The 25,466-nt window shown below is 43.3% G+C and overlaps 1 protein-coding gene across 1 annotated transcript in view; it reads right to left on the bottom strand.

The window, feature by feature from the left end:
- Positions 1-820: 820 nt before the first annotated feature.
- The window catches only part of Stx12 (syntaxin 12), a 31,151-nt gene continuing 6,505 nt past the window's right edge, over positions 821-25,466 (bottom strand). The window contains exons 2-9 of the mRNA XM_005353113.3: positions 17,833-17,902; positions 15,052-15,151; positions 10,283-10,420; positions 9,918-9,961; positions 7,210-7,315; positions 5,110-5,182; positions 4,035-4,117; positions 821-2,329 (exon numbers count right to left, since the gene is read on the bottom strand). Of these exons, the coding sequence (XP_005353170.1) occupies positions 2,237-2,329; positions 4,035-4,117; positions 5,110-5,182; positions 7,210-7,315; positions 9,918-9,961; positions 10,283-10,420; positions 15,052-15,151; positions 17,833-17,902 (707 nt within the window). The 3' untranslated portion in view covers positions 821-2,236. The remainder of the gene's footprint in view (positions 2,330-4,034; positions 4,118-5,109; positions 5,183-7,209; positions 7,316-9,917; positions 9,962-10,282; positions 10,421-15,051; positions 15,152-17,832; positions 17,903-25,466) is intronic.

Genomic DNA, 25,466 nt, shown 5'->3' with positions numbered 1-25,466 from the left:
TGGTAGGGAGACCACAGCTTTGCCACCCTTTAACCATGGTGCCTCCAGAGATCATCAGGCACAAAGCAGGATTCTAGGAACAGGTTTATTAGAGCTTCTTGACAACTGCCACAAACTCTAGAGCAAGTTCCTATTTGTTCCCATGGCCATCATGATAACCATCACTCAGTAGATGACACGGTATTATGGAATTACAGCCACTTCATTGTTCCCAATAGTTTGCCACAAGAGATCTCCTTTTTTATTTCTTGGACTGTCACAAATGATGTATCCAAGACCAGATTTGAGAACAGGGGCTTCTCTGCAGCTGCCATGTGGATCACTGGTTATGCAGACAGCAGTCTTCTCTTCCTCTCCCTCTCTCTCTCTCTCTCTCTTTTTTTTTTTTTTTTTGGTTTTTCGAGACAGGGTTTCTCTGTGGTTTTGGAGCCTGTCCTGGAACTAGCTCTTGTAGACCAGGCTGGTCTCGAACTCACAAAGATCCGCCTGCCTCTGCCTCCCAAGTACTGGGATTAAAGGCGTGCGCCACCACCGCCCAGCTCTCCCTCTCTTTCTTAAACACAGAGCCTGATCTCAAACCTTCTAGGTACCCCAGCCTGGCCTGGAACTCACAACCTTCCTGTCTTGTCCCCTCAGGTTCTTGGATTAGAAGTATGTGCAAACCACAGTTTGCTCTCTGTCCTGGTTTTCAAAGAAAGGCAGCAATGCCTGTTCCACTGCCGAGCCAATCCTTACCTGTTCTCCAGTCTCCTTGCTGGGCTGCGTTCTCATGGCAGCACGTTACCTACATCATTAGGACGTTAACTCAAAAAATAACTACAAAAGCTTTTAAATGTTTATTTGTATGAAGTAGGCGGGATGGTGCAAAAGTGCAAAGAAACTTATGCATTTGGGCCCTTATTTCCCTACCAATCACATTAGTGTAGAACAAGATTAAGTAACATTAAGAGGAATAGAAGAAATGAACATAAATATACCAACAGTAGCCAAGTCCTCCAATGCACTGAAGGATGAGCTGACGTTTTCGGCCTCGATTCACATTTATCTGAACACCTAAACCAATTACACTCTCTCTACAGTTCTAGGCCTGTGAAAAAGGGCAGTGGACAACATTTATATTACAAGACAGCAACCTTTTATTAAAACTGTTTTTGTCTAAAACTATGCAGAGTTTGTTCTCTTGTTCATAAATTAGGCTAAGTCTAACATCACTAAACCAGTATTATTTACAAAAATGAACCTTTTCTTTGCTTTATCAGTAGGTTCACAGACCTAAGTTTTAAACCCCACTTCAGTCTGAATTTTAAAATCTTGCCATCAAAGCCAGGTAACCCTTACCAGGCTTGGGTCAGCCTCTGACAGCAGCATTTACCACTAACCGGAATGTAAGCCACAAGTGAACGACAGGACAGAGTCATTCCAAACAATTCCCATCGGCTGCCAAAATCATGCTTTGCCTAATTCTCTCTTTCTGTGCAGACAGGCAGAAGAGGGCCCGACTGCTTAAACAGTGTTAATGAAACGAATCTTTTTACAACTGGAGTGGGTGACTTAGTGTGCGGGAATGGACTCTGTAAATGACACCAGCAGACAATGAAGTCAATTTAACTTAAACCCAGACTTTCATCTGCGCCCTGACAATGGGCCCACTCTGACAGACAGGCTCTTTCCATTTCATCTGCAGTCACAGGTGCAGGGTTCTTATTCCCCAGTTACACATAGTGCCAATCTTGCAAAACAGAGATCAGATCCCCCCAGAAACTCAAATCAAAATGTTAAATAAAAATTGCTGGCATATTGTACAGTTTCTCAGATCTCAATAGGCTGGCTCCAGAAAAAAAATTTATCTCAAGATGCTCATAAAAAGGTAAAGTTTGTATATGTACAAAAAAAACCCAATATTATAAGACTGTAGTGTCACCTGTCAAAAAGAACATCCACAATGGAACTGTCAATAAACACTTGGGATACAGGGCAATCAAAATACAAGAGAAAGGAAACTAGACATAGTTAATTCCTTATCTGAGAAATCAATAGGATGTATGCATAAATTGATAAATACTGTCTCCATGGGTCACTAATTCCAAGGACTAGTTAGTAGTTAGTTTCTAGCTAAATTATCACAGGACACTCTGGTTCACGCTCTCTTCTGTGGTCAGTTTGTTCTGGCAAGATTCCCTCGAGCACTTGCTCTTGAAAAGAACTCAGCAGGAGAAGGCTCTGAGGCAAGCACACCTCACTTAGAAGCAAACCAGATAACCACTCCCAAGACTGTGAGAATTACTGACAGGACAAGCGCGAGGATACACATCTTCTTGCGAGATTTTTTCTGAGGAAAGAAATATTTAAAGACACTCATGAAACAAGTAAAAATTTTTATACCTAAGATTCCAAGAGTGCATCATAATCTGCCTCCTTGAATTCATAATAACATTTTCCTATTTCCTTGCTAGGACTGAACCTAGGTCCTTGTACACACTAGGTATGTATGTGCTCTACTACCGAGCCACATCCCCAGCCTATAATTAACTCTTACCATGCAAAAATATGCAAACATCTTCCAAAACCCAAGCCATCAGTTCTCAACAATAAGTACAAGTTAAATTGTTGACACACAATTTCGCAGAGGAGCTACACCTCTGTTCTCGGTGTCATTGCTGATCTGCCTTGTCTCACACTGGCTAGCTTGCTCCAAGATCCCCCTCTACCGTCCATGGCTGGAATTACAAGGGTCTGAGGATTTGAAAGTCAGGACCACTGAGCCTTCTCCCTAGGCCCTGAGTATTATAGTAACTATTTTACACCTAGCACAAATAGGATGTTCACTGTAAAACATACAGGCAGTAGAAAAAAAGATTTTTTTCTTTAGATAAGACTGTTAACATGATTCTATTTCTTTCTGTTCTCTGGTGTTTTATTTGTTTTTGAGATAGGGTCTTACTGTGTAGGCTTGGCTGTCTGGAGCTGTCTCTACAGGCCATGTTAGCTTAATCTACAGAGATCTACTGCCTCTGCCTCTTGATGCTGGGTTAAAGGCTTGTGTTCCTTCTGCTCGCTCATCCATGCACACTGTTGGTTTGTTATATGTTTGTTATAACTGGATCATACTGTACATTTGAAGTTTTTCTCATTTAACATTTAGCACAAACTCTCCTTTTCTGCTATAGCCTCACTAACCTCTCTTAATTCCCACATAACACAACACTAAGTAGAAGTGATTACTCAATTACTGCTGTAAACTAAAGTTATCACTTTTCAAGGAAATATTATTACAAAACACAACTTCCTCAAGCATATTAACAGATAAAATACAGCTGCCCCAGAATAGCCCAGGAATACAGAAATGACTAAAATGCAAACTACTTTTAAAGAGCCATGCAACACCAGATGAGAGAGAATAAGGACTTCCTTTTCTATAACTAAAACCTGAGTTGCAGACTCCAAGAAAGAGCTGGGTGCAGTGTCACATGACTTTAACCCCAGCACTTGGGAAGCTGAAGCAGGAGGATCTCTGCAAGTTCCAGGCCAGTCAGGACTACACAGTGAGACCCTAACTCATAAAACAAACAAGCAAACAAAAAACCCAAAATGATTCATGAAGTCCTAAAGACAGAAGAATCCCCTTCATGGTTAAGCCTGTTTACAAAGAGCTGCCACAGTTGATTCTACGCCGTCCATGCTCGGAGCCAGCAGTCAGCGTAAGGTGTCTCTGAAGCTCCACTTTCCCTGTAGCTCTTACTCCCCCAACAACCCAGATGTTTACGATGTAAGATTAGCATCATGCTAGATTTAGGCATCAAGCTAACTCATGAGACAAATTTTGCATTCACACAACTTCTGTATAAGTTATTCAAGCTTTGATAGTGTTGGTACAAAGATAAATACTAAAAATGGGACTGGGGCTACAAATTATGACTGCCTGCCTCCAGCTTAAACCCAGGCAAAGGGCTGCAACTGTCTGCAGTGTGTCAACACAGCCTAGCTGTTCACTGAGTCTACAGCACAGAGGGGCTTTCTTGGGTGTTGACTTTTACCTGATAATAAGCAGCTCTTTGCAGCTGATCAGTGGCTCTTTCCACATGCACCTCTGAGCTTTCCACATTGGCTTCTATGCTATCTGTAAAAAATACAGTGCACATTTCAGCACATTCAGAAATTTCAATACTGCAAACAAAACAATTCCCTTCTTTTTTTAAAATGTATGCAGGTGTTTTATCTGCATGTATGTCTGTGTGCTGTGTGTATGTCTGGAGCCTGGAAGAGGGCCTGAACCCCTTAGAACTGAACTTGCAGATGAGCGTGAGCTGCTGTGTAGGTGCTGGGCACAAACCTGAGTCCTCTGGAAGAGCAGCTACTGTTCTTAGCTACTGCACCATCTCTCCAGCTCCTCGGAACAGATTTGATGCCAAGATCTTAATTTCACTACTACCACCCAATCATGAAATTAAAATTTACTTCTTTTCATTTAATTTTCTGAGATAGGCTCTCATGTAGCCCAAGCTGGCCTCAACAGTCTCAGCAATACGCCACGCAGCTGGCACTGGCCTTGAAGACCTGACCCTCCACCTGAGTGCTGAGGTTACAGGTAACTTGATAAGAGAACATCCCTATTCTTAATAAATACTGAAATATTTAATAGCAAGAGGTTATTAAGAATGCGATTCACCTATACAGGGTTTAACCTATCTCGAAAAACCAAAAAAAAAGAAAAAAAAAAGCTTTTAAAAATTACTAACTCCGCTGGGCAGTGGTGGTACACACCTTTAATCCCAGCAAAGGGATTTAATCCCACCTTTAATCGGGAGGCAAAGGCAGGCGGATCTTTGTGAGTTTGAGGCCAGCCTGGTCTACAAGAGCTAGTTCCAGGACAGGCTCCAAAGTTACAGAGAAACTCTGCCTCAAAAGTTGCTAACCCCATAATCCTGCAAGAGTTTGGAGCTAAAAGCTGCGGTGCTGACAGATCTTTGACCTATACAGTTAACTCTATAAGAAAATGAATTCAGTAACCTTAAAAAAGAGAGAGAGAGATTACTAAATTTAAGTCCATAGGTGACCCACCTTATTGACCTTTGTACTCACCCAAGGTTAGAGGGATTAATTAGTACGTACCTATCAGGTCACCTTGGTCATGGATCATCATGGCTAAATCTTTAAATATCTGATTGACGTCCAAAATGTCAGCCTAAGGAAGACAAAACAAATTAACTCACATTAAGCAACATGCTATAAGATTTCTTTCCTTCCCTAAAGATTAACGTATCAATGTGATTACAGCTTTCCCACTAACAGAAAACTCTATTGCTGCTTAATACTGTAGAACAGATGGCATGAGACCCTCCCGTCAAGCAGTATTATTGCACATGTTACCTGAGAACTAGTAAGATCCTACACTGGATCAAGCCTAAACTGGAGTGCTCAGGTGGACACAATCTCAGTGTGATAGCTCTATGTGGAGCACGCCAATGTCATGACCACTAGGACTTTCGACTAGAGAATTCAAATGGCTTCTATAGGACTGCTGCCTGGGGAACAAGTGGAAGACAAAATGTCCAGGAGCTGGTTTTCCCCAGGGCTGACGCTGGGTCTATGTGAGGAACTACAGGATGTCATTTAGATGGTGGCGAACAGCTGGTAGGGTGACAGGACGACATGGTTTGCAGGCCTGCTGTTCTGACTGAGAGTCTAATGGCAACTCAGCTTGATGGTCTACACTGCACATTTTCCCTGGCTGTGCTGGAAATAAGATTCTCCACAGTCAGGTTTTTGCTTACTCACAGGTAATACGCCATGGCCTGCCACACGTCAGGCAGAAGAGCAATGGATTAGCCTGTTAAGGGTATGCTAACTGCGGTGGTTTGAATAAGCACTGCCCCAGTTGGTGGACTATCTGGGAAGGATTAGGAGGTGTTTCACTGGGGGGTGACCTTTGAAGTTTCAAAAGTCCACACCAGGCCCGCTCTCTCCTTGCCTTCAACTCGTGGATCAGATGTAAGCGCTCAGCTACTGTCATAACGCCATGCCTCCCTGCCTATCACCATGCTCCGCCATGATGCTTATCGACTCACCATTTGACACTGTAAGCAAGCGCCAATTAAATGCTTTCTTTTAGGGCCTGGAGAGAAGGATCAGCAATAAAGAGCACTTGTTGCTCCTGCAGAGGACCCAGGTTCAGTTCCCAGCACACACATGGCAGCTCACAACCACCCAGAACCTAATCCTGGGGATCTGACCTCTTCTTCTGATCCCTAAGAGCACTCATAAACATAAAAGGTAAACTAAATTTTAAAAATTTAAAAGTTTAAACCACATCTTCTAATCCTTCCTACACATTCCAACAACAGACAATACGCTTTCAAACCACCACTCCTTAGGAGCATACCTTTAACAGCATTTAGGAAAAATGTTTTTATATGTTGCCTTGATCATGATGGAGTTCAAGGAGCCAAAAACAGTCTACAGAACTCTCCTCAACACCACATCAAAAATGGCTCCAACTGTGACCCACTGAAGTGACAAGAGCTATACTTGAAACTGGAATTCATCCTTTCTTCTTTCTTTCCTTTCTTTCTTTCTTTCTTTCTTTCTTTCTTTCTTTCTTTCTTTCTTTCTTTCCTTCTTCCTTTCTTTCTTTCTTCCCTCCCTCCCTCCTTCCCCGCACTGGTGTTTTGCCTGCATGCATGTCTGTATGAGGGTGTCAGGTACATTGGAACTGGAGTTACAGACAATTGTAAGCTGCCATGTAGGTGCTGGGAATTGAATTTGGGTCCTCTGGAAAAACGATCAGTGTTCATAACCACTGAGCCATCTCTTCAGTCTCAGAATTAGACTTCATAATGTAAAAAAACAGAGCAAGAGCTTTGGCCCACCTTTCTGTTGGGCCGTTCAGACCACGGGAAGGAGTGTCCCACAGAACCCTGGTTAACTGAAAGACTGCTGCAGAGACGGGGAAAGTTCCAGGAAGTAACACAGTATTGTCTGCCTTGCTGTTTTCTATGCATGTGTCTCTCCTGGAGACCATGCATGAAGTGAAGTTTGAGGAAGCATTGAGTGCTCCTGAGAGCCCAGGCCAGCAGCACACAGCAGTAGTTCAATTTTGATAATATAAAGTACACAGAGACTCAATCCAGCCCTTTTCATACTAATCCAGCAAAAAATCTCCAAACATCTGCAGATGCCCAAGCCAAACAAAAGCCACACCCTGCCTCTTACCTCCAGCTGCCGAATCGCCGTCTCCCTCTCTTTAATAAGTTCCAGGTCTTGTTCAGTGATGGCTGCCTCATCCTCCTGGCTCTGCATCTGGTTCCACTCCTCATGGCTACAGAGAGACAAGTACTCCAGTTGGTTCCTTCTCTCTAAGGTACGAGGAGACATAACTACATCTCTGCTGACAGCAGGACCTAGACAGACATTACCCAGGAGCCAACTCTTCTGCTAGCAATGCAAAATCTCTGAGGGCCATATTTCCTCTCCAGAGACAAGGATGCGATACAAAATAAAATAAAATTGCCACAGAATTATGGAGGACAGGCCTCCTTGCCTTTCTCACTTAGGGGCATTTTTTTGCAGTCTTGCTAGGACTTACTAGACCAGGGAAGTATCCAGGGGTTTAAAGTCGAGGTGCACTGACCTAGCTCTCTAGGGCACACCCAGAGCACAAGCTGAGTCCAGGGGCAGTAAATGAAGGGAGGAAAAGTGGAGGACAGTAGACTCCGCCATCAAACAGGGTTTCAGCAACTCACCTGTGAGGAGCACATCTGGCAGGAAGTTCCTTGAGACTCTTTTAAGACAGACTCTACTTCACAGAAAACCAAACTAAAGGCTAATGGAAATGTTTGCAACTTGATTTTTTCAAGTACTTAGAAGAAAAGTATGCTACTTATTAAAAATTACTTGGAAAATTCAATATTATATAGTTTCTGACTCTTTAAAAAGTATCATTATGGTCCGGAGGGATGACTCAGAGGTTAAGAGCACTGGCTGCTCTTCCAGAGGACATAGGTTCAATTCCCAGCACTCACATGGCAGCTCACATATGTCTACAGATAAACTACACTTCCAAGAGATCCAACACTCTCATGCACAATACATACAGACAAAACACCAAGGCACATAAAATAAAAATAAATTTTAAAAAATCATTACATGTATAGGCTGGGTGTGGTGGTACATGCCTTTAATTCCAGAACTCAGAAGATAGAGACAGGAGGATCTCCTTGATTTAAGGGCCAGCCTGGTTTGCAAAGCAAGCTTCAGGCCAGTCAGGGCTACATAGTAACCTGTCCCCAAAAGTCGGAGGGATTACATAGACTATGTAGATCATAGTCTTGAACCCAGAGACCTGCCTGTCTTGGTCTCCCCAGGGGCATGTGCCACCATGCCCAGTACATTTGTTTTAATTTGTGCTCGCACATGCATGTACAAGCCAGTGGAGGTCAGGGGACAATCTCTAGGACTCAGTTCTTTCCTTCTACCATGTGACATCCAGGCTGCCAGCCTTGGCAGCATGTGCATTTGCCCACTGAGCCATCTTTCTAGCCCTTGTGCATTATTTCAACAATATGGATAAATCATACTTCACCTATATAATATATAAAGCCTGTTCTTCACCCACAGTGTAGTGGGAGAGATTAATACATATGTGACAAGCCACTTCAGTTCCAAATTAACAGATATGATCTGCATAGTGAGTTCCTATGTAATCCTTTTCCCTATTTTTGGAGACAGATCACTATATAGCCCTGGCTAGCCTAAAGCTTACTTCAGGTACCATGCCCAAGGAGGCCAGGAGAGGGCAAGAGTTCTCCTGGCACTGATGGTTGCAAAGAGTTGTGAGCCACGGTGTAGGTTCTAGGAATTGAACCCCAGTGTTCTGGAAGACAGCCAGTGCTCTTAACTGCTCAGCTATCTCTGCAGCTCCAATATCCAGCTGTTTTTTACTTTACTTTTTTTGTCTGCATGTATGTATGTATACCATGTGTGTACATGCTGGTAGCTAGAAGATAGCACTGGATCCCCTGGAACTGGACTACAGACAGTTGTCAGCCTCTATATGAGTACTGGGAACTAAACCCTTGTCCTCTGTTCTTAACCACTGAGTGGTCTCTCTAACTCTATCTATTTACTCATTTACTTCCTTGAGTGTCAAGCGCTGTAGTGTAGGCTATCCTCCAACTCTCTTGATCCTCCTGCCTCATCCCTAAAGTGCTGGGGTTATAGGAATGCATTACTGTGCCTGGCTCAACTCCCTGACCTTTTTTTTTTTTTTTTTAAATTTATTTATTTATTTTACAGTATCCTGCCTGTAGGCCAGAAGAGGGCACCAGACCTCATTACAGATGGTTGTGAGCCACCATGTGGTTGCTGGGAATTGAACTCTGGACCTCTGGAAGAGCAGCCAGTGCTCTTAACTGCTGAGATCTCTCCAGTCCCTCCCTGACCTTTTTAGCTTTTTAATTTAATTTTATTTTGAGACAGGGTGTCACTGTGTAGCCCTAGCTGTCCTGGAACTCACCCTATAGACCAGGCTGGACTCAAACTCACAGAGATCCGCCTGCCTCTGCCTCCTAAGTGCTGGGATTAAAGGAGTTGTGCACCATTATGTGCAACTCTGATTTTTTAAAAAGTGAAAACAGTCACAAAGAGGCTGGAGAGAGATGGCTCAACTGTCAAGAGCACTGGTTGCATGTGTTGAGGACCAGGTTTGACTCAGCACCTACATGGTAGCTCACAACCATATGAAACTCCAGTTCCAAGGGATCCGAAGCTCTCTTCTGGCCTCTATAGTTACCAGGCATTCACAAGTGCATAAAATTACATGTAAGCGATAACTCCATAAACATAAAAAAATGATAATAATAATAGGTAAAAGGTGTGGACTGGCAGTAACTACCCAGCAGGCTGGATGAATGACTCTTTACCTGTCAAACGAGACGAGCTGCTCTTCTCTTTGCCTGTCTTCTGCCTAGAAAGCAGATGGCATTATTGCTGCTGTTATCCAAAACCATCCAGAGACACAAAACACGGGAAGCCTTAGCTATAGGACCAAAGAGTGACATCCCTCCACTCTAACAGCATCTATAAGATGACACAGGACTCTGAAAATCTGTCGAGTCTTGAGTAGGAAATGGATGCATGCAAGTCTGCCTCAGTGCAGACCCAAGGACAAAGCATTCTGCTGGTGACTCTCATTTGGTACAGAGTGAACAGGGCCAGTGGTTGGAAAGGGAGAACACCTTGGGGAGACTCTGGGCTTGCAATGGCCTTCTCTTGGGAATGAACTCACAGAAAGACGAGATCCAGCTCTTGCTCTGGCGATACTTTCTTTCTCCTTCTCAGACACCCTTCTCTGCACGGCCTGGAAATTGTTCAAGGCTGACGAGAAGTCATTCATGAGACGCTCCTTCTGAAGTCTCTGCTGGCGCTGAAGAAATCAAACAAGAACTTGACATTTCAAACAAACTTGGAATCACTTGGTTTTAATACCCATTAAAAGCACAATTATACATCTAAGAGATTTCAAAGTATAAAAATTATTACAAAATAGGCTCTTCCTTAAGTTAGTAAACTTGCTCCTTCCTAACCCAAATCCCGGGTTAACCCTATGGACTGGGTCAAAGCACACTGATGAACCTGAGAACAAGGTGTCATTGATCTCATAACCCAAAAGGAACTGCAGTTTGGAATACTTGTTGCCTGGAGAATCTAAATGCAAAGTAAAGGCCTTTGCGCTCAGACTGGACTAAAGGGACTATTTTTTGTGAAACTCTACTCCTTTATACTGAGTTACGAGCTTTCCTGGAAACCATCGCTATTTTCTTTTACAGCTTTTCTTTTTGAGTTTCAAATTTTTCAAGAACTTAAAAACTACCTCATTTACCCTCAGGTAACCTTCACTAAGCGTACTCATATCTCTCAAAATGTACAAATAAAGAGGCCTGCGCTGGGCCAGACCTGGACAGGGAACAGCGTCCCAGTCTTCCCCCATGGTACAAGGACACAGAAAGTTGTGGCAGCGACACGGTGCTGGGTTAAAGGTGTGCACCCGCGAGCCTGACTTAAATATTATATTTTTAAAATAGCTTATTTTCCCACATCATAATGGTAGAAAATAGCAAAACTTTAAAAAAAAAAAGGTAGTTTGGTAAATAAGAGAGGCTAAGACTGGAAAAGCAGGAAAGACTAACTAGCCAGTTCCAAATGTCAACCAAGTGCATTCAGGAGTCACCTCTAAGGAACAGAGCAATGGCAACTGAGCAGGGAACACAACCTATAACTTGGAGAAATTAGACTGTGACGGCAGCTGGAATAGGAAGAAGTAAAAAAACTTACTGCAACAATCTAGGTTTAATGGGTAGGAGGATATAATGGCAGTAATTGGATCACAAAGAGGAATTTAAGAAACATTGTGACTTAGTATCTAGAGATGGAGGAAGAGGGGTAAAATCAAGAATGACTCAGATTTCAGACCTGAGAAAGCTATGGCAACACTTGAAAGCAAGTTTAGGTAAGGATTTTAATCTTTGCATTAAAAACAGTATAACCAGCACAGTGGTGCACCCCTTTAACCCCAGCACTTGGGAGGCAGAGGCAGGTGAACCTCTGTGAGTGCAAGGCCAGTCTGGTCTACGAAGTGAGTTCCAGGTCAACTAGAGTTACATAGTGAGACTTTGTCTCAAACAAACAAACAAACAAACAAGTGTCCCACCCCATCCCCAAAATTCTGTGGGCTGTAATCCCAGTACTCAGCAGGCAAAGATGAGAAGACTGCTGTAAGAAGGGACGGAATATCACCCCAACCTTACCACCTAAAATTACTGACGCCAGGGATGATGCCTTTGATCTAAGCACTCAGGAGGAAAAGGAAAGAGGATCTCTGTGAGTTCAAGGCCAGCCTGGTCTATACAATGAGTTTCCCAGGACACCAGGACTACAGAGACACCAATAAACAAACAAATAAATAAAAACTCACTGGGTCAAACACAGGGCCTTATACATACCAAGCAACCACCCTAGCACTAAGTTACCCTCAGTGCCAAAACACTATTTTTAAGATATATCATAAATACCTTCTGCTTTACTATACTCTTTATAATCATGAACTTTATTATTACATACATTTTATGAACTTGTTTTTAGTACATTTTATGTAAACATTCGTTCCATTGTTGCCAGTTTTAAATCACTATAAATAAAGCTAAAGTGAGTCCCATTATAATGCTAATTTATACTTGATTCTAAAACAAACACATCTTTTTCCCCTTCAGAATTTTTTTCCCTTAGGGATTAGATCAAAAGGCACATTTTTTTTTTCTTCCTGTGCTACGAATAGAACCAAAGACCGTGCACATGCCAGCTAAGTGCTCTACCACTGAGCTATATGCACCCAGTCCTTGCATGTAAACTATTTCTATGATGACAGGTAGAGCCAATCAACTCATCTCCTAGGTTTGAATGAGGAATTCAGAAGACCACTATCACCACACTTTACAGGGAGGAAGTATATTCAAGAGGAGATGCCAAGGGTTGGAGATACAGCTCAGTGGTCGATCAGGTATCTAGTATATGCAAGGCTCTGGATTCCATTCCCAGTACCACAAATAAGTTGGAGACAACAGAAGAGGTATTGTCAACAACAGCTGGCAATACAATCAAATGCCTGAAGGCTTTGGAGCTAAATTTGGGGAACTATCTGGGTGCCACAATTACAAAAGGCAGTACTGAAGTCTGTAAGTGAGGCTCCTGAGGAAGAGCGAATGGGGTGAAGAAATCAGAGTCAACAGCAGACCTTTGGAGTGTGCCAGCTTCGAGGATGAAACAGTGAAGAAGGCTGAAATCATCTTGGGCACCATTAGAGTTGGGGGACAGAACTAAAGAGTATCATGGAAGAGCAGGTTTCAGAAGAGACAGGGTGAGTGAGAGGACCTGAGAAAACAAAAAAGCCAGGTGCTCTTAGAAGCCAGCAATGGGAAGGCAGAGATGAAGGACTGCCACAAATTCTAGAGCAAACGGGCTACATAGTGAAATACTGACTTGAAAGAAGGGAGCTCAAAAACAAAAAACAAAACAAAACAAACAAACAAACCCAAACCAGGAGCCAGCCACCGATAACAAACAAACCCAAACCAGGAGCCGGCCACCGATAGAAAGCAGGTGTATGGGCTAGCATATAGGGCACTGGGGAAAAGGTGAGTGATGGGGCCGGGCCAGAGTAGATGTGGAAAAGACAAAGAGAAGTCAGCACAACAGGAGAGAAACGGAATTGTATTTCACTGAGGAGAGCATGTTTGCAGCACTATTTTGTATTCTTAATGATTCAGGCTAATGGAAGGGAGTAACAGCATTCATAATATATTTGTCTTTGTCTTTGGAACACATTAGCTGAAGTTTTTGGTAGCAGACCTAACTTTCTATTTATACATTTCTGGAGTATTTATAATACTCCGCCTGCACTAGGCCTTTAGACTCCTTTTGCATTACTATGAAAGTGATCAGCACTGGCAAATGTGTACTTCTTCAGTGCACAGCTGGAGAAGGAAAGGGATGATTTGGAAGCAAGCTGGAGAAGCTGGAAGGAAGGGAGACAGGCCCATCATTGAAGTATAAGTAAACAGAGATGACCAGAGGACATTTGTGTGATATTTTCATTGTGTTCTGACTAATAAATAAAGCTTTCTTGGAGTCAGAGGGCAGAGCCAGTCACTAGTTAACCACAGAGGTTTGGAGGACTGAAGGTAGATAGCATACAGGAAGTGGTAAGGCAGGGCTGAGAGAAAAATCTCAGCCTTTTTGGATGGAGGAACTGAAGAAGTAGAAGCAACTGTGGATGGTCCCCTGCTTCTCTAATCTTTCAGGTTTTTATTTTTTTTATTTTTTTTTTGGTTTTTCGAGACAGGGTTTCTCTGTACCTTTGGAGCCTGTCCTGGAACTCCCTTGGTAGACCAGGCTGGCCTTGAACTCACAGAGATCCACCTGCCTCTGTCTCCCGAGTGCTGGGATTATAGGCGTGCGCCACCACCGCCCGGCAATCTTTCAGGTTTTTGCCCCAATTTCTGACTCCTGATTTTTTATTGATAAGATTAATTAGATTTATGCTTCAGACACTCACTAGGATGCCCCAGTAATGCTGGGGATCAAACCCAAGGCTACCCGCAGGCACTGTATGCAAGCACTCAACTACAGAACACCTCCAGCAGAACAGAGAATTCTTCCCTGAGCAGTCCTTTATCCTGAGACCTATGGCTGATGTTTGGTGAGACACAGAAGTGACTGCAAAATCTGAAAGATGCTTAATTAGAAATATAGATATGAGGCACAAAACAAACTAAGGACCCTGCAAGCGTAGCTGATACCAAACCCAAGGGAGATGCAAACACTGAGATTCTTCTTTGGCAAAATACATTGTAGTATGTTATCAATAACAGCAGTAGCCAGCACACACTAAGGACATGCTGAATGCCAGGCACCCTGCTACACCTCATACATACATTATTGCTACAAGAGTCATGCTGCCTCTGTGTACAGGTAGTGTAGTAACTTTGATGGTCATTGTTACACAACCTATAATTACTTGGAAAAAGAGTCTCAATGAGGGATTGTTTGCACTGGGTTGGCTGTCAGCATGTATATGGGAGACTGCCTTAATTAATTAAATCAATTAGTGCAGGAGGATCCAGACACTGTAGGCAGCACCATTCCCTAGGCAGGAGATCATGAACTGTGTGGAGCTGAGCACAGCATGTGGGAAAGAACAAGCATGCATGCACTCATTTCTCTCTCCTCTGACCGTGGATGAGATGCGGCTAGCTGCTTCAGGCTACCTTGATTTTCCCATAATAATAGACTGTAAGCTGGAATTGTGAACTTAAAAAAAAAAAGCCTCCTCTAGGCTGCTTTTTGTTGTAGTATTTTATCACGGCAACAGAAAAGAAACTACGGCATGTGGTAAGGAAATCACGGTTCAAAACAAAAGCCCTTCTAGCTTTTGTTCCACACACTACTACTCTATCAGAGCAAAGTCCTTTTCTATCAACAAACAAAACAGAAAATACCAACCTGCTCTGACGCAGACAAGGGTAGGGGCAAGGACCCTAATTCCTTCAACAACTCATTTGTCTCCTTGGCGAGCTGATTTGTGGAGTGCTGCAGCTGTTGCCTGAGAGAGAAAAGACAGGAGTCAGGGCGCCATGGCTTCCTCAGAGCTCTGTCTACTACTGTTCCTTTAGGCTCCCAGTGCAAGGAGCGAAGGGCCATTCAAACAGGTGCTTCAATGCCTGTGCTCACAAACCCACTTCAAGGCCTTCCTCATTACTGAAGCAGTTCCACTGAGCAGAAAGATGCTTAATGATACCTGCTTCAATGATACCTGGAGGAAGCACAGATAAGGAATGTCAGCATTTGGGAAGAAAAGTGTGACAGTATTCTGATACAAACATAGGAATAATCACTACCTACACCCAAACCTAACGGCTTTAACACACTGAGCTCACTTAAAATCCCCACTGATTTCCCAGGAGCTCTGCATTATCAGTACCTATACAGTGCACGGACTAGGGTTAGATGAAACATGCACCTAGAAAAAAAATTCCAAAGATCTATTTCCAAGCTCTTGCTTAAAAGCTGATTCTTTTGCAGATTTATCCTTAGATTCCCTCCCTTGTTATGCCTGACTTTCTAGCTCTTCCCTCCAAAACACAGCCCTATGCCATTTAGAGCACTTGCCTCTTGTGCAAGATACTGGGCTCAATCTCTAACACCATAAAAAGTAACAACCAAAATCCACCCAGAGAGAAGCTGGGTGCTGGGCACAGTGGCCTTCACCACTAGTCCCAGCTCCTCTGAGGCTGGTATAGGAGGAACATTTGAGTCCAACAGTTTGAGGCCAGCCTCTGCATAGTGGGATGGGTGGATGGAAGGAAGGAAAAAGAAATTCAAGAGGGAAGAACATGAAATGTAAAAGTGATACTATAGAAATAAAAAATAGATAAATAAAAAGTTCTTCCCTATGAAGGTTTTATGAGGTGACAGAGAAGCCACATGCTATAGTCTAAACTCATGTTGAAATCCTAGCCCCCAAGCGATGTTATTAGGAGATAGGACTAGAAAGGGATGAGCTTGTATGGGCCTTTCGTGAACGGATTAATGCCTCCTACGAGGCACCAGAACTGCCGGCCTTACCGCTTCCACCAAGTGAGGACATGATGAGAAAGCATCAGTTGCCTAGCACAGGGCATACTCATTTAATCCCAGCACTCAGGTGGCAGAGGCAGGTGTATCTCCAGGACACTAGCCTGACCTACACAGGACAGCTGGGGCTATGGTGAGACCACTTCAAAAGGATAACAAACACTAAATGTTATCTGTGAAAAAGAGGGCCCTCATTAGACACCGTGTCTGCTAGAGTCTTGATCTTCAACCCCTCAGCCTGGAGAACTATGAGAGAAACAAATCTGGCTTGTTTATGAACTATTTTGTCTATGATCTACTGCTGTAGCAGCCTTACTGACTAGGTCAGCACATCATCTTTTTCACTGCAAGCAGACAGCTAGGATTAGAAAACAAAAGAGACAACAGAAGGAGTCCATCAGAAGCCAGACCGTCCCAGAAATGCTAACATATGCAGACATGTCACCTCTCCCTAGAATAGCATCCTGTGATAGCAGTCACTCACTCCCTCACTTCACAACATTGAGAGGAAACAAACAAGGCTGCTCAGCAGATTTAAAGAATCTGGTGTTGCGCTCCTTTAATCCCAGCACTAAGGAGGCAAAGGGAGGCAGATCTCTGTTGAGTTTGAGGCTAGTCTGAGATCTTGTCTTGGGGGAAGTGCAAGGGGCATGTATGCATCTGTGTATATATATACCTGTACCCACATGCACATATATACATATATATATATATACATACACACACACATATACAAGAACACCAAAACTTTAAAAAAATGACATTTTATTTGTGTGTGTGTGTGTGTGTGTGCATGTGGGTACAGGTGTGCCAAGATGCATGTGGGACACGCTGACATTAGAAAACAACTTTCCAGAGTTAAAGAGTTCTCCTTCCACTATGTAATTAACAATCAAACTCAGATCCCCGGCTTGATGGCAAGCTCTTTTCTTTACTTGCTGAACCATCCTGTTGGCCCTAAAGAATAGAAGTTTTACTTTATTATTTTATGTAAATGGGTGACTTGCCTGCATGTATAACTCTGCACTACACGCAAGCAGTGCCCACAGAGGCCAAAAAAACAGAGCTGGATCCTGTGGAAATGAAGCTATAGATAGTTGTGAGCCACAATGTCAGTGCTGGGAATTGAACCGTGTCCTCTGGAAGAGCAACCAGTGCTCTTAACCACAGAGCCATCTCTCCAGCCCCAAGACTAGAAGCAAACATCAAGTCAAGAAAAATGCAATTTTTAAAAACATTCAGTTTCCCCACCAGACCATTTCTTTTCTCTTGCACGGTTCCTCGCCATCACTGAGAATGAACTTTTTTCATTTAGAGCTGGAAATCACCTAGACTAAATCGTCAGGAGTCTTGTGTCAACAGAGGGTCATCAACACAGGGACACGATATGGCTCCTTGAAACAACTGAAGAGTGGAGGAGTTCCTTCTCTAACTCCCTAAATAACTCTGCGAACCTGACCAAGGGAAGAAAAGACGCAGTTCAAGGCAGGAGAAATCTGGATGTATTAATAAACTTTGGTCCCCTCTCCCAGATTCAGCTATTACCACCTGACCCACTGCCTCCTGTTCTGACCTCACAGACCTGAAGTGGGCAGACACTATGTCCTCAAAGGCCAGCACAAAACTCAGGCTTGTTGGGAAGCTACTCACAAATTTTCCTGGAGCTTGCTTGAGTCTTGCTTAGTTCCAAGTTGGCTCATCAAATTCTTTATCTGAGCAGCTAGAAAGAAGGGAGGAAATTTATTTTAAAAAAAAATAAACACATTCATCATGAGCATCCTACTTCTCAGAGCACTCGTCACCCCATAGCCCACATGCATGCAACTAACAGGAACCAGGCTAAGACCAGAATCCTGACAGACACGATCCTCCAGAGTGCTTCCCAGGAGCACCCTTCTCCTCCCACGTATGGCGCTAAGCAGACGTGGTTTGGTTTGTTGTCTCCAAAGAACTGATCAATTGTTCTCAATGTCCCATGACACTAAATGTTCAACCCCCTTAGGACTGGGAAAGCAGTGGATTGGAAGTGCATGGACCAAAGCCCGGGGCTCCATCCCAGTAGCACAAGAAAGAGAAGGGAACACTCACTACCTCTGAAAGAGCCTCAGAGCTACAGCAATCTGCAACGTCTTCTGACTTGTTTTTTTTTTTTTTTGAGACAGTCTCAATCTGCAGCTTAGGCTGGCCGCAAGCTTTCTATCTTCCTGCCTTAACAGCCTATGAGTCAGACTCTTGATGATTTTGTCTAGTTGGATTTCAAACCATAAATAAAGAAAAATGATTTGCAGTGATCCAAAGGGATCATGAGGGAGAGAATACATGGTCTGGTGGGAGGACTCCTGATTCTTTTTTTTTTTTTCAAAAATCACATTTTTCTTGACATTCCAAGTGTGAGTCACTACAGCATCCTGCAGCAAGCAATTTTAATCCATGGGGCTGGGGATGCAGTTTACTTGGTAGGGAGCTTGTCTAGCTTGTATGAAGTCCTGGGTTCAATCCTCAGCACCGCATTTAAAAAAAAAAAAAAACCAAGCCAAGAGTGGTGCATGACTTTAAGTTCAGAGGTACCCAAGGGTATGTAGGAAGTTCAAACACAGTCTGGAATACATCAGATCCTGCCTCAAAAACAACAACAATGAAAATGTATCTAACAATATAAACTAGCTTTTAAAAAAAAACAGAAAATGTTTCTAAGACAATGAACGTTTATTTTAGCAGCAGGTGAACACTTATTAAGTTCTTCTAGTGTCAATACTTGATCAAGTTGTGTACACACCCTCTAACTTCTATAGCAATGGTCTGAAATAGATATACAGGCAGGCAATACACATATCTTATCTGTGCACACACAGCAAGTGACACGGTAAATTATTCAATCCCAGGCACATAGACTCCAATGGAGAGCATTCTTTCCTAGATGGCATCACAGTCAAATACACAGTTTTGCTCAGCCCCTTCCTTTTCCTAGGTATCCGGTAGCCTGGGAATGCTCATGCTTTAATCTTCCACATCCAATCTCCTGGCCTGGCCCAGGCCTAGCAAGAGGGCCTGTGTCAGTACTGGTCTGCAGAAACCTTCTGTTCTGTCCCTCACTAGTCCCTGCAAGGGACAGAGCCCTTGATTTCTTCCTGCCTTGCTTTCTATTTTCTTTCTTTGGTTGTCACGGAAGGTCGGGGAAGATTGGAGGAAGTTGGAGGACAGTTGCATGTTGTGTGTGTATGTGTAGTGTGTGTGTGTCTGTCTGTCTGTCTCCTTGGGAACTCAGGACCTTGCACACGCTGACTCACGCTATCTAAAGAACAGAACTTATTAACTGACTACTCTTGTTGGTTCACGGGAAGTAGTGTTTACAACTAATTTTGTTTGGTTGCTTTTTCAAGACAGGGTTTCTCTGGTAGCTCTGGCTGTCCTGGAATTCACTCTGTAGACCAGGCTGCCTTGAACTCGAGATTCACCTGCCTCTGCCTCCTAAATGCCGGGATTAAAGGCATGCAACACCACGCCAGCTGGTGTTTACAATTGATTGATCACAGATGCCTGGGACGGAACTTACGCAGATTAATAGAAATGGGTTAATTTAAAATATAAGAATTATCCAGAAATATGCTTAAGCTATTGACCTAACAGTATTGCAAATAATATGGTTTCTGAGTGATTATTTCAGGTCCAGGAGGCTGGGAACGAGCACCCTCCGCCAACAAACGCTCAAAAGTAGACTACCACTGACTTGTTCATCCAGAGGACAGCACCTGCTCCACACTGTCCTATACCCCAGACGGCACTTACTTCAGGAAGTTTAAGTTCTCAAGGGTGGATAAAAAACACACACCAGGAGGGGAGATTCCTACCAAAACAAATAAATTCAAGTGAAGGGGAAGGAGTAGGCAAGGGGAAGTCACTCACACCTGCTGGCCAGATAAGCAGACAATGACCACAGATCTAAAAAAAATGCCAGAGAAGCAAGACGCCTATGGAGAGGAGGTATTCCAGGCAAAGAGAGCAACTAGGGCAAAGTCCTCAAAACAAGAGCCAGTGGTGTGGTATGGCCAGAGCTGAGTGAGCAAGAGATAAAAGTGTTCGCCAAAGAGGTAGTGGGAAGCCAGGTTATGGAGGTCCTTGTGCAATTATGATGAGATTTTAATTAAATGGCAAGCCCCCGATGGGTTATGAACAGCATGCCGTAACCAGAATTCAAATGCAGGGCTGGTTCCGATGGCTGTATGCTTTGAGTCACACACAGAGTGGCTCTCAAAGAGCTGACTCCTAAAGGAAATAGAATGCAGTCACACAGGGTTGGTCTGGATTTTCTAGGGTTCCACTTTGCCCTACCCTGCTTATCTGACAGTGCCCTAACCTAACTGCAGATAGGCTGGTGTCCTTGCTCTAACCTGCTCCCCTCCCCAGTGCCCTCCCATTTCCGGGACTATGCCTCTGTACTCACTGGAGACCAGCAGAGTACCAGGCCCTTGGTGGGTACAAGGATACCGGCTGAGTCGGTCGCTTCCCTTCAACTTTATGGCATTCACATTAAGGTGGAAGATGTGAATTAAGGTAACTCAGGACTAAGGAGACTTGGCCATTAACCAGACGTGCAGAACTTGGCATGGTGCTTTGTTCTGCTGGGCCCCTTTCTCACCACTTCAGGTTATATCCAGATTTAACTAATTTTTATTAAATACTTACTATGTGTGTAGAGTTTCACTTTTTCTCATTAAATCTTGTAGTTTGCTCTACTTAGCTAAGACTGGCTTCCATACATAACTGAGGACAACCTTGAACTTCTGATCTTCCTGTCTCCACGTGGAGTGCTGGGGTCCTCATGGGCAAGTACTGTGCCAGCTGAGTCACACCCTCAACCCTCTCATTAGACATTGCTACTACTGACGACTAAATGATCACCAAAGTCAGCAACAGTGGAACAGCTTTAGTCCCAGAAGGACAGTGAGTAACCATGGGGTTTGTCTGCAACCCAAATATGCGGCTCAGAGATGGTCTACCTGTGCTTTGCTTATTCGAGACAGAGTTTCTCTGTGTAACCTTGGCTGTCCTAGAACTCACTCTGTAGACCAGGTTAGCCTTGAACTCCGAGATCCACCTGCCTCTGCCTTCCAAGTGCGGGGATTAAAGACGTGCGAGACCACCCAGCCCTGTGACTTTCTCAGTCTTGTCAAATGCAAGGTACAAGCTGGGCATATTGGCACAAGCTTAATCTCAGGAGGCAGAGGCAGAGGCAGGCGGACCTCTGTGTGTTCAAGGTGAGCCTGGTCTACAGAGTGAGTTCAGGCCAGCCAGGGACACACAATCAAGACTCTGTCTCAGAAAAACAAATAAGTAAATAAAACTAAACAAAAAGTGGAGCAGCTGAGCAAGGCGCACACTTGTGCTGTGAGCCAGCACTCAGAGGGTGGGGAGGAGCTGAACCTCAAGGCCAACTTGGACTACAGAGTGAGATTCTGTTTAGAAAGCAAGCCAATGCAGGACAGAGGTGCTGCACACCCTTAATCCTAGCACTCGGGAGGCAGAGGCAGGCGGATCTGAGTTCAAGGCCAGTCTCGTCTACAACGCAGTTCCAGGACAGCTAGGGCTACAGGAGAAAGTGGGGGAGGGGTAAGCTGAGAATATCTAAAAGTGTATCAAAGTATGTAACTAGGTTTTCATTACCTATCAAAACATTAAATACTTAAGGAAGCTGTGGAGATTTCACAGACTCTGGAAAAAGCCAATAACTAGTTGTTTTCTGTGTACTTTCAGATGACATAGAACTTTTCTTCCCATCTAGACTTTTCTGATTTCCTTTGTTGAAATCATCTGGACTTCCAAGTTAAGAAGTTTGGGGAAGCAGGGCTGGGAACTTGGGAGTCACTTACTTAGTAAGCATCGGAATGAATGTAAGTCTTCATTGGCTCTGTCTGTATTTCTGAACACTAAGATACCTTCCTACAAGTTTCCATCCAGACGCATCAGATGTCCTAAAATCCAAACCATGATGGTGACAGGGTCTTCCACTTCCCAGACCAGGCAGAGTTGTTCTTGCAGACTGCCCTCTGTGAGCACAGCATGAGGAACTGTGTCACTGGTCCACACAGTTGACACCCAAGAGCTGCAGCCCTCCCAAAACTTAAAGCACAAAACAGGAATGTTTACACATACATTTATTTTCATTTGAGTGTGCCTAAAATATCAAAATGATACATTTTGAAAGTATTTTTTAATCAAAATGAGTTCAATCTAAAAGAATCCTTTGTCCATTGGTTAACATGAACAATCCTTTTCTTTGAAAACTTTAAAAAAAATTTATGTAAATGGGTATTTCGCCTGCAGGTATGTCTGCACATCACTTGTGTGCTTGGTGCCTGAGGATGCCAGAAGAGGGTATCAGTCTCCTGGAGCTGAAGTCCAGGGTCAGCCACCATGTGAGCTGTGGGAATTGAGCCCACGTCCTCTAGAAGGGCAGCAAGTGCTCTTAACCCCTGAGCTAACTCTCGAGACATGAGCACTCCTTTTCTAAGAACTCTAGCAAATGAAAGTTTTGTTTTGGGGGGAGGTGGGGTGAGCAGAATGGTGTGGGAGTGTGTGGGTCAGAGGACAACCTTGGGTGTCATTCCTCAGGGGCCACAAACCTTGGCTGGCCTTTGACCTCAAAGGCTCCATCTGCCTCGGTCTCCCTGGCACTTGAAGTAGCACATCTGGGTTCTGGAGACCAAACAGAGACACTGAAATAAGCTAGCTCTTTACCCCTCTGTGACATGTTACTTCGAGGAATGCGGTTCAGTGGTCGGATGCTTACCTGCCAAGCACTTGTATAGCCTTGAGCTCAGTCCCCAGCACATGAAGTAGGTAGACATCTATAACATTTATAATATGATTTTGCATGTGTAGACTGGCTGGGAGTGAGCCAAGGGACTTACTGGCTGGGCTTGTGCTCTACCACTGAGCTACACGCCCAGCCTTTGTTAAAATACTATGGATAAGGGTTGGATTGATGGCTCTGTAGGATATAGCATTTGCTGCTCTTCAGAGGACCCAGGCTCAGTTCTCAGCACCTATATGGCAGCTCACAGCTGTGTATAACTCCAGTTATAGGCACCCAGTACCCTGCCCTTCTTGGTCTCTTTAGGCACCAGGCGTGCACATAGCACACACACATACAGACAAATGCTCATACACTTAAAATAAATAAATAAAAAATACTTTAGATAAAGACAATTAGTACCTCCTATGAAATGTTACCTAATACTAGAAACTATGTTTATGCCAAATGTAAAGGCAAACCCTTCTGTTTTGTGTAAACATTTTATAATTTTATAACAATGCCCAGGTCTAGCATGGTAACACAAGTCTGTCATCCCAACACTTGGGACACAAAGCAGAAGGATCAGTTAAAGGTCAATCTCAGATATCTATACAGTTTTGAGGGGAAAAGAAACCACTAGACCATAACCTCTCCTATCTCTGACTTCTCATTTTTAAAAGTGTGCCCTGGCAAAAATTCCTTAAGAAACAAGGGCTGGAGAGATGGCTCAGAGGTTAAGAGCACTGACTGCTCTTCCAGAAGACCCGGGTTCAATTCCCAGCACCCACATGGCAGCTCAGACCTGTCTGCAACTCCAGGGTCTAACACCCTCACACAAAATATACATTCAGGCAAAACAATGCTACGAATAATAACTAATTTTAAAAAAAGAAACAAAAAAAGAATACGAAGTAAATCAATTTATTGTATATTATCGCTAACATCAACACCAAGAATTATTCTAATTTGAATACTCCTGATGTATTTTTTTAGCAGATATCAGCAGAATCAAAATGTCCCCATGAATCACAATCCAAATCTATTTAATCATATTGAAAGCAACTTCCCATCACAGATGGGACAAAATTCTTCTTATTTGAGACAATCTAATGTTCTAAATCAATATACTAAAAAATATTCAGCTGTTAAAGACTAGGCTCACAACCAAAAAATAAAAAAAAAAAATCATAAGATGGAGAGATGACTCAGCAGTTAAGTTAAGTTAAGAGCATTTGTTTTGGGTTTCTTTTTTTTTTTTTTTTTTTTTGGTTTTTCAAAACAGGGTTTCTCTGTAGCTTTTGGGGCCTGTCCTGGAACTTATTCTGTAGACCAGGCTGGCCTCAAACTCACAGAGATCCACCTGCCTCTGCCTCCCAAGTACTGGGATAAAAAGTGTAAGCCATCACTGCAGGGCACATCTGTTGTTCTTGCAGAGGACCTGGATTAAATTCCTAGCACACATGTAAGCTTATAACTATTTGTAACTCTGATTCCAGGGGACCCTGACTCCCCTCTTCTAACCTATGAGTCATACACACAGGTGAACACTCATAAATAAACATATTCAATGAAAAAAAACATTACTGGGGCTGGAGAGATGGCTCAGTGGTTAAGAGCATTGCCTGCTCTTCCAAAGGTCCTGAGTTCAATTCCCGGCAACCACATGGTGGCTCACAACCATCTGTAAAGAGGTCTTGCGCCCTCTTCTGGCCTGCAGGCATACACACACAGAATATTGTATGCATAATAAATAAATAAATAAATATTTAAAAAAAAGAAAAAAAGAAAAAAAACATTACTTATACTACAACATAAAACAAGACCAGGTGTGATGTCACATGTGTTTAATCCCAGCACTCAAGAGGCAGAGGCAGGCAGAACTCTATCCAGACCACCCAAGATACATAGTGAAATCCTGTTTCATTTTTAAAAATAAATAAATAGAAAATAAAACAAAAGAAATCCACAAACTCAAAACCTATGAAAAGGCTTTTGTACTGGTTATGACAGTGAAGCCAGCTCAGGGCTCTATGCACAAAATGAGGCTTATCCTCTGACGTCACAGAGGCAGTAAAAACACCTATCACACTAACACACACACCATATACACACACATTTATTAGGACTGAGCTACACCCTCAACCCTCCTTAGAGAGACAGGGTCTTTAAAAATAGAACAAGTTATTTATTCTCAGGCGAGCTACAAACTCCTGATCCTTTGGCCTCAGCTCCTTGAAAGCTGCGATTTACCTTTTACAAAAACAGCTTGTCACGAGTGGTGGTGCACCTACAATTCTAGCACTTGAGAGGCAGAGACAAGAAAATCAGAGGTTAAAGGCTAGCCTAGGCTACACGAGACTTTGTATCAGAGCTCCCCCACACAAACCAACCAACCAAAGATCTAGTCACTAAACTAAACAGTAAATCTCTGAGGGGTGAGTGGAGAACTATGGTTGGAATGTAAATTGAAACTATAAATAAATAAATAAAT

The sequence above is a fragment of the Microtus ochrogaster genome, chromosome 10, assembly GCF_000317375.1.
Source record: "Microtus ochrogaster isolate Prairie Vole_2 chromosome 10, MicOch1.0, whole genome shotgun sequence".
Taxonomy (NCBI): domain Eukaryota; kingdom Metazoa; phylum Chordata; class Mammalia; order Rodentia; family Cricetidae; genus Microtus; species Microtus ochrogaster.
This window is presented reverse-complemented; position numbering and strand designations above follow the sequence as displayed.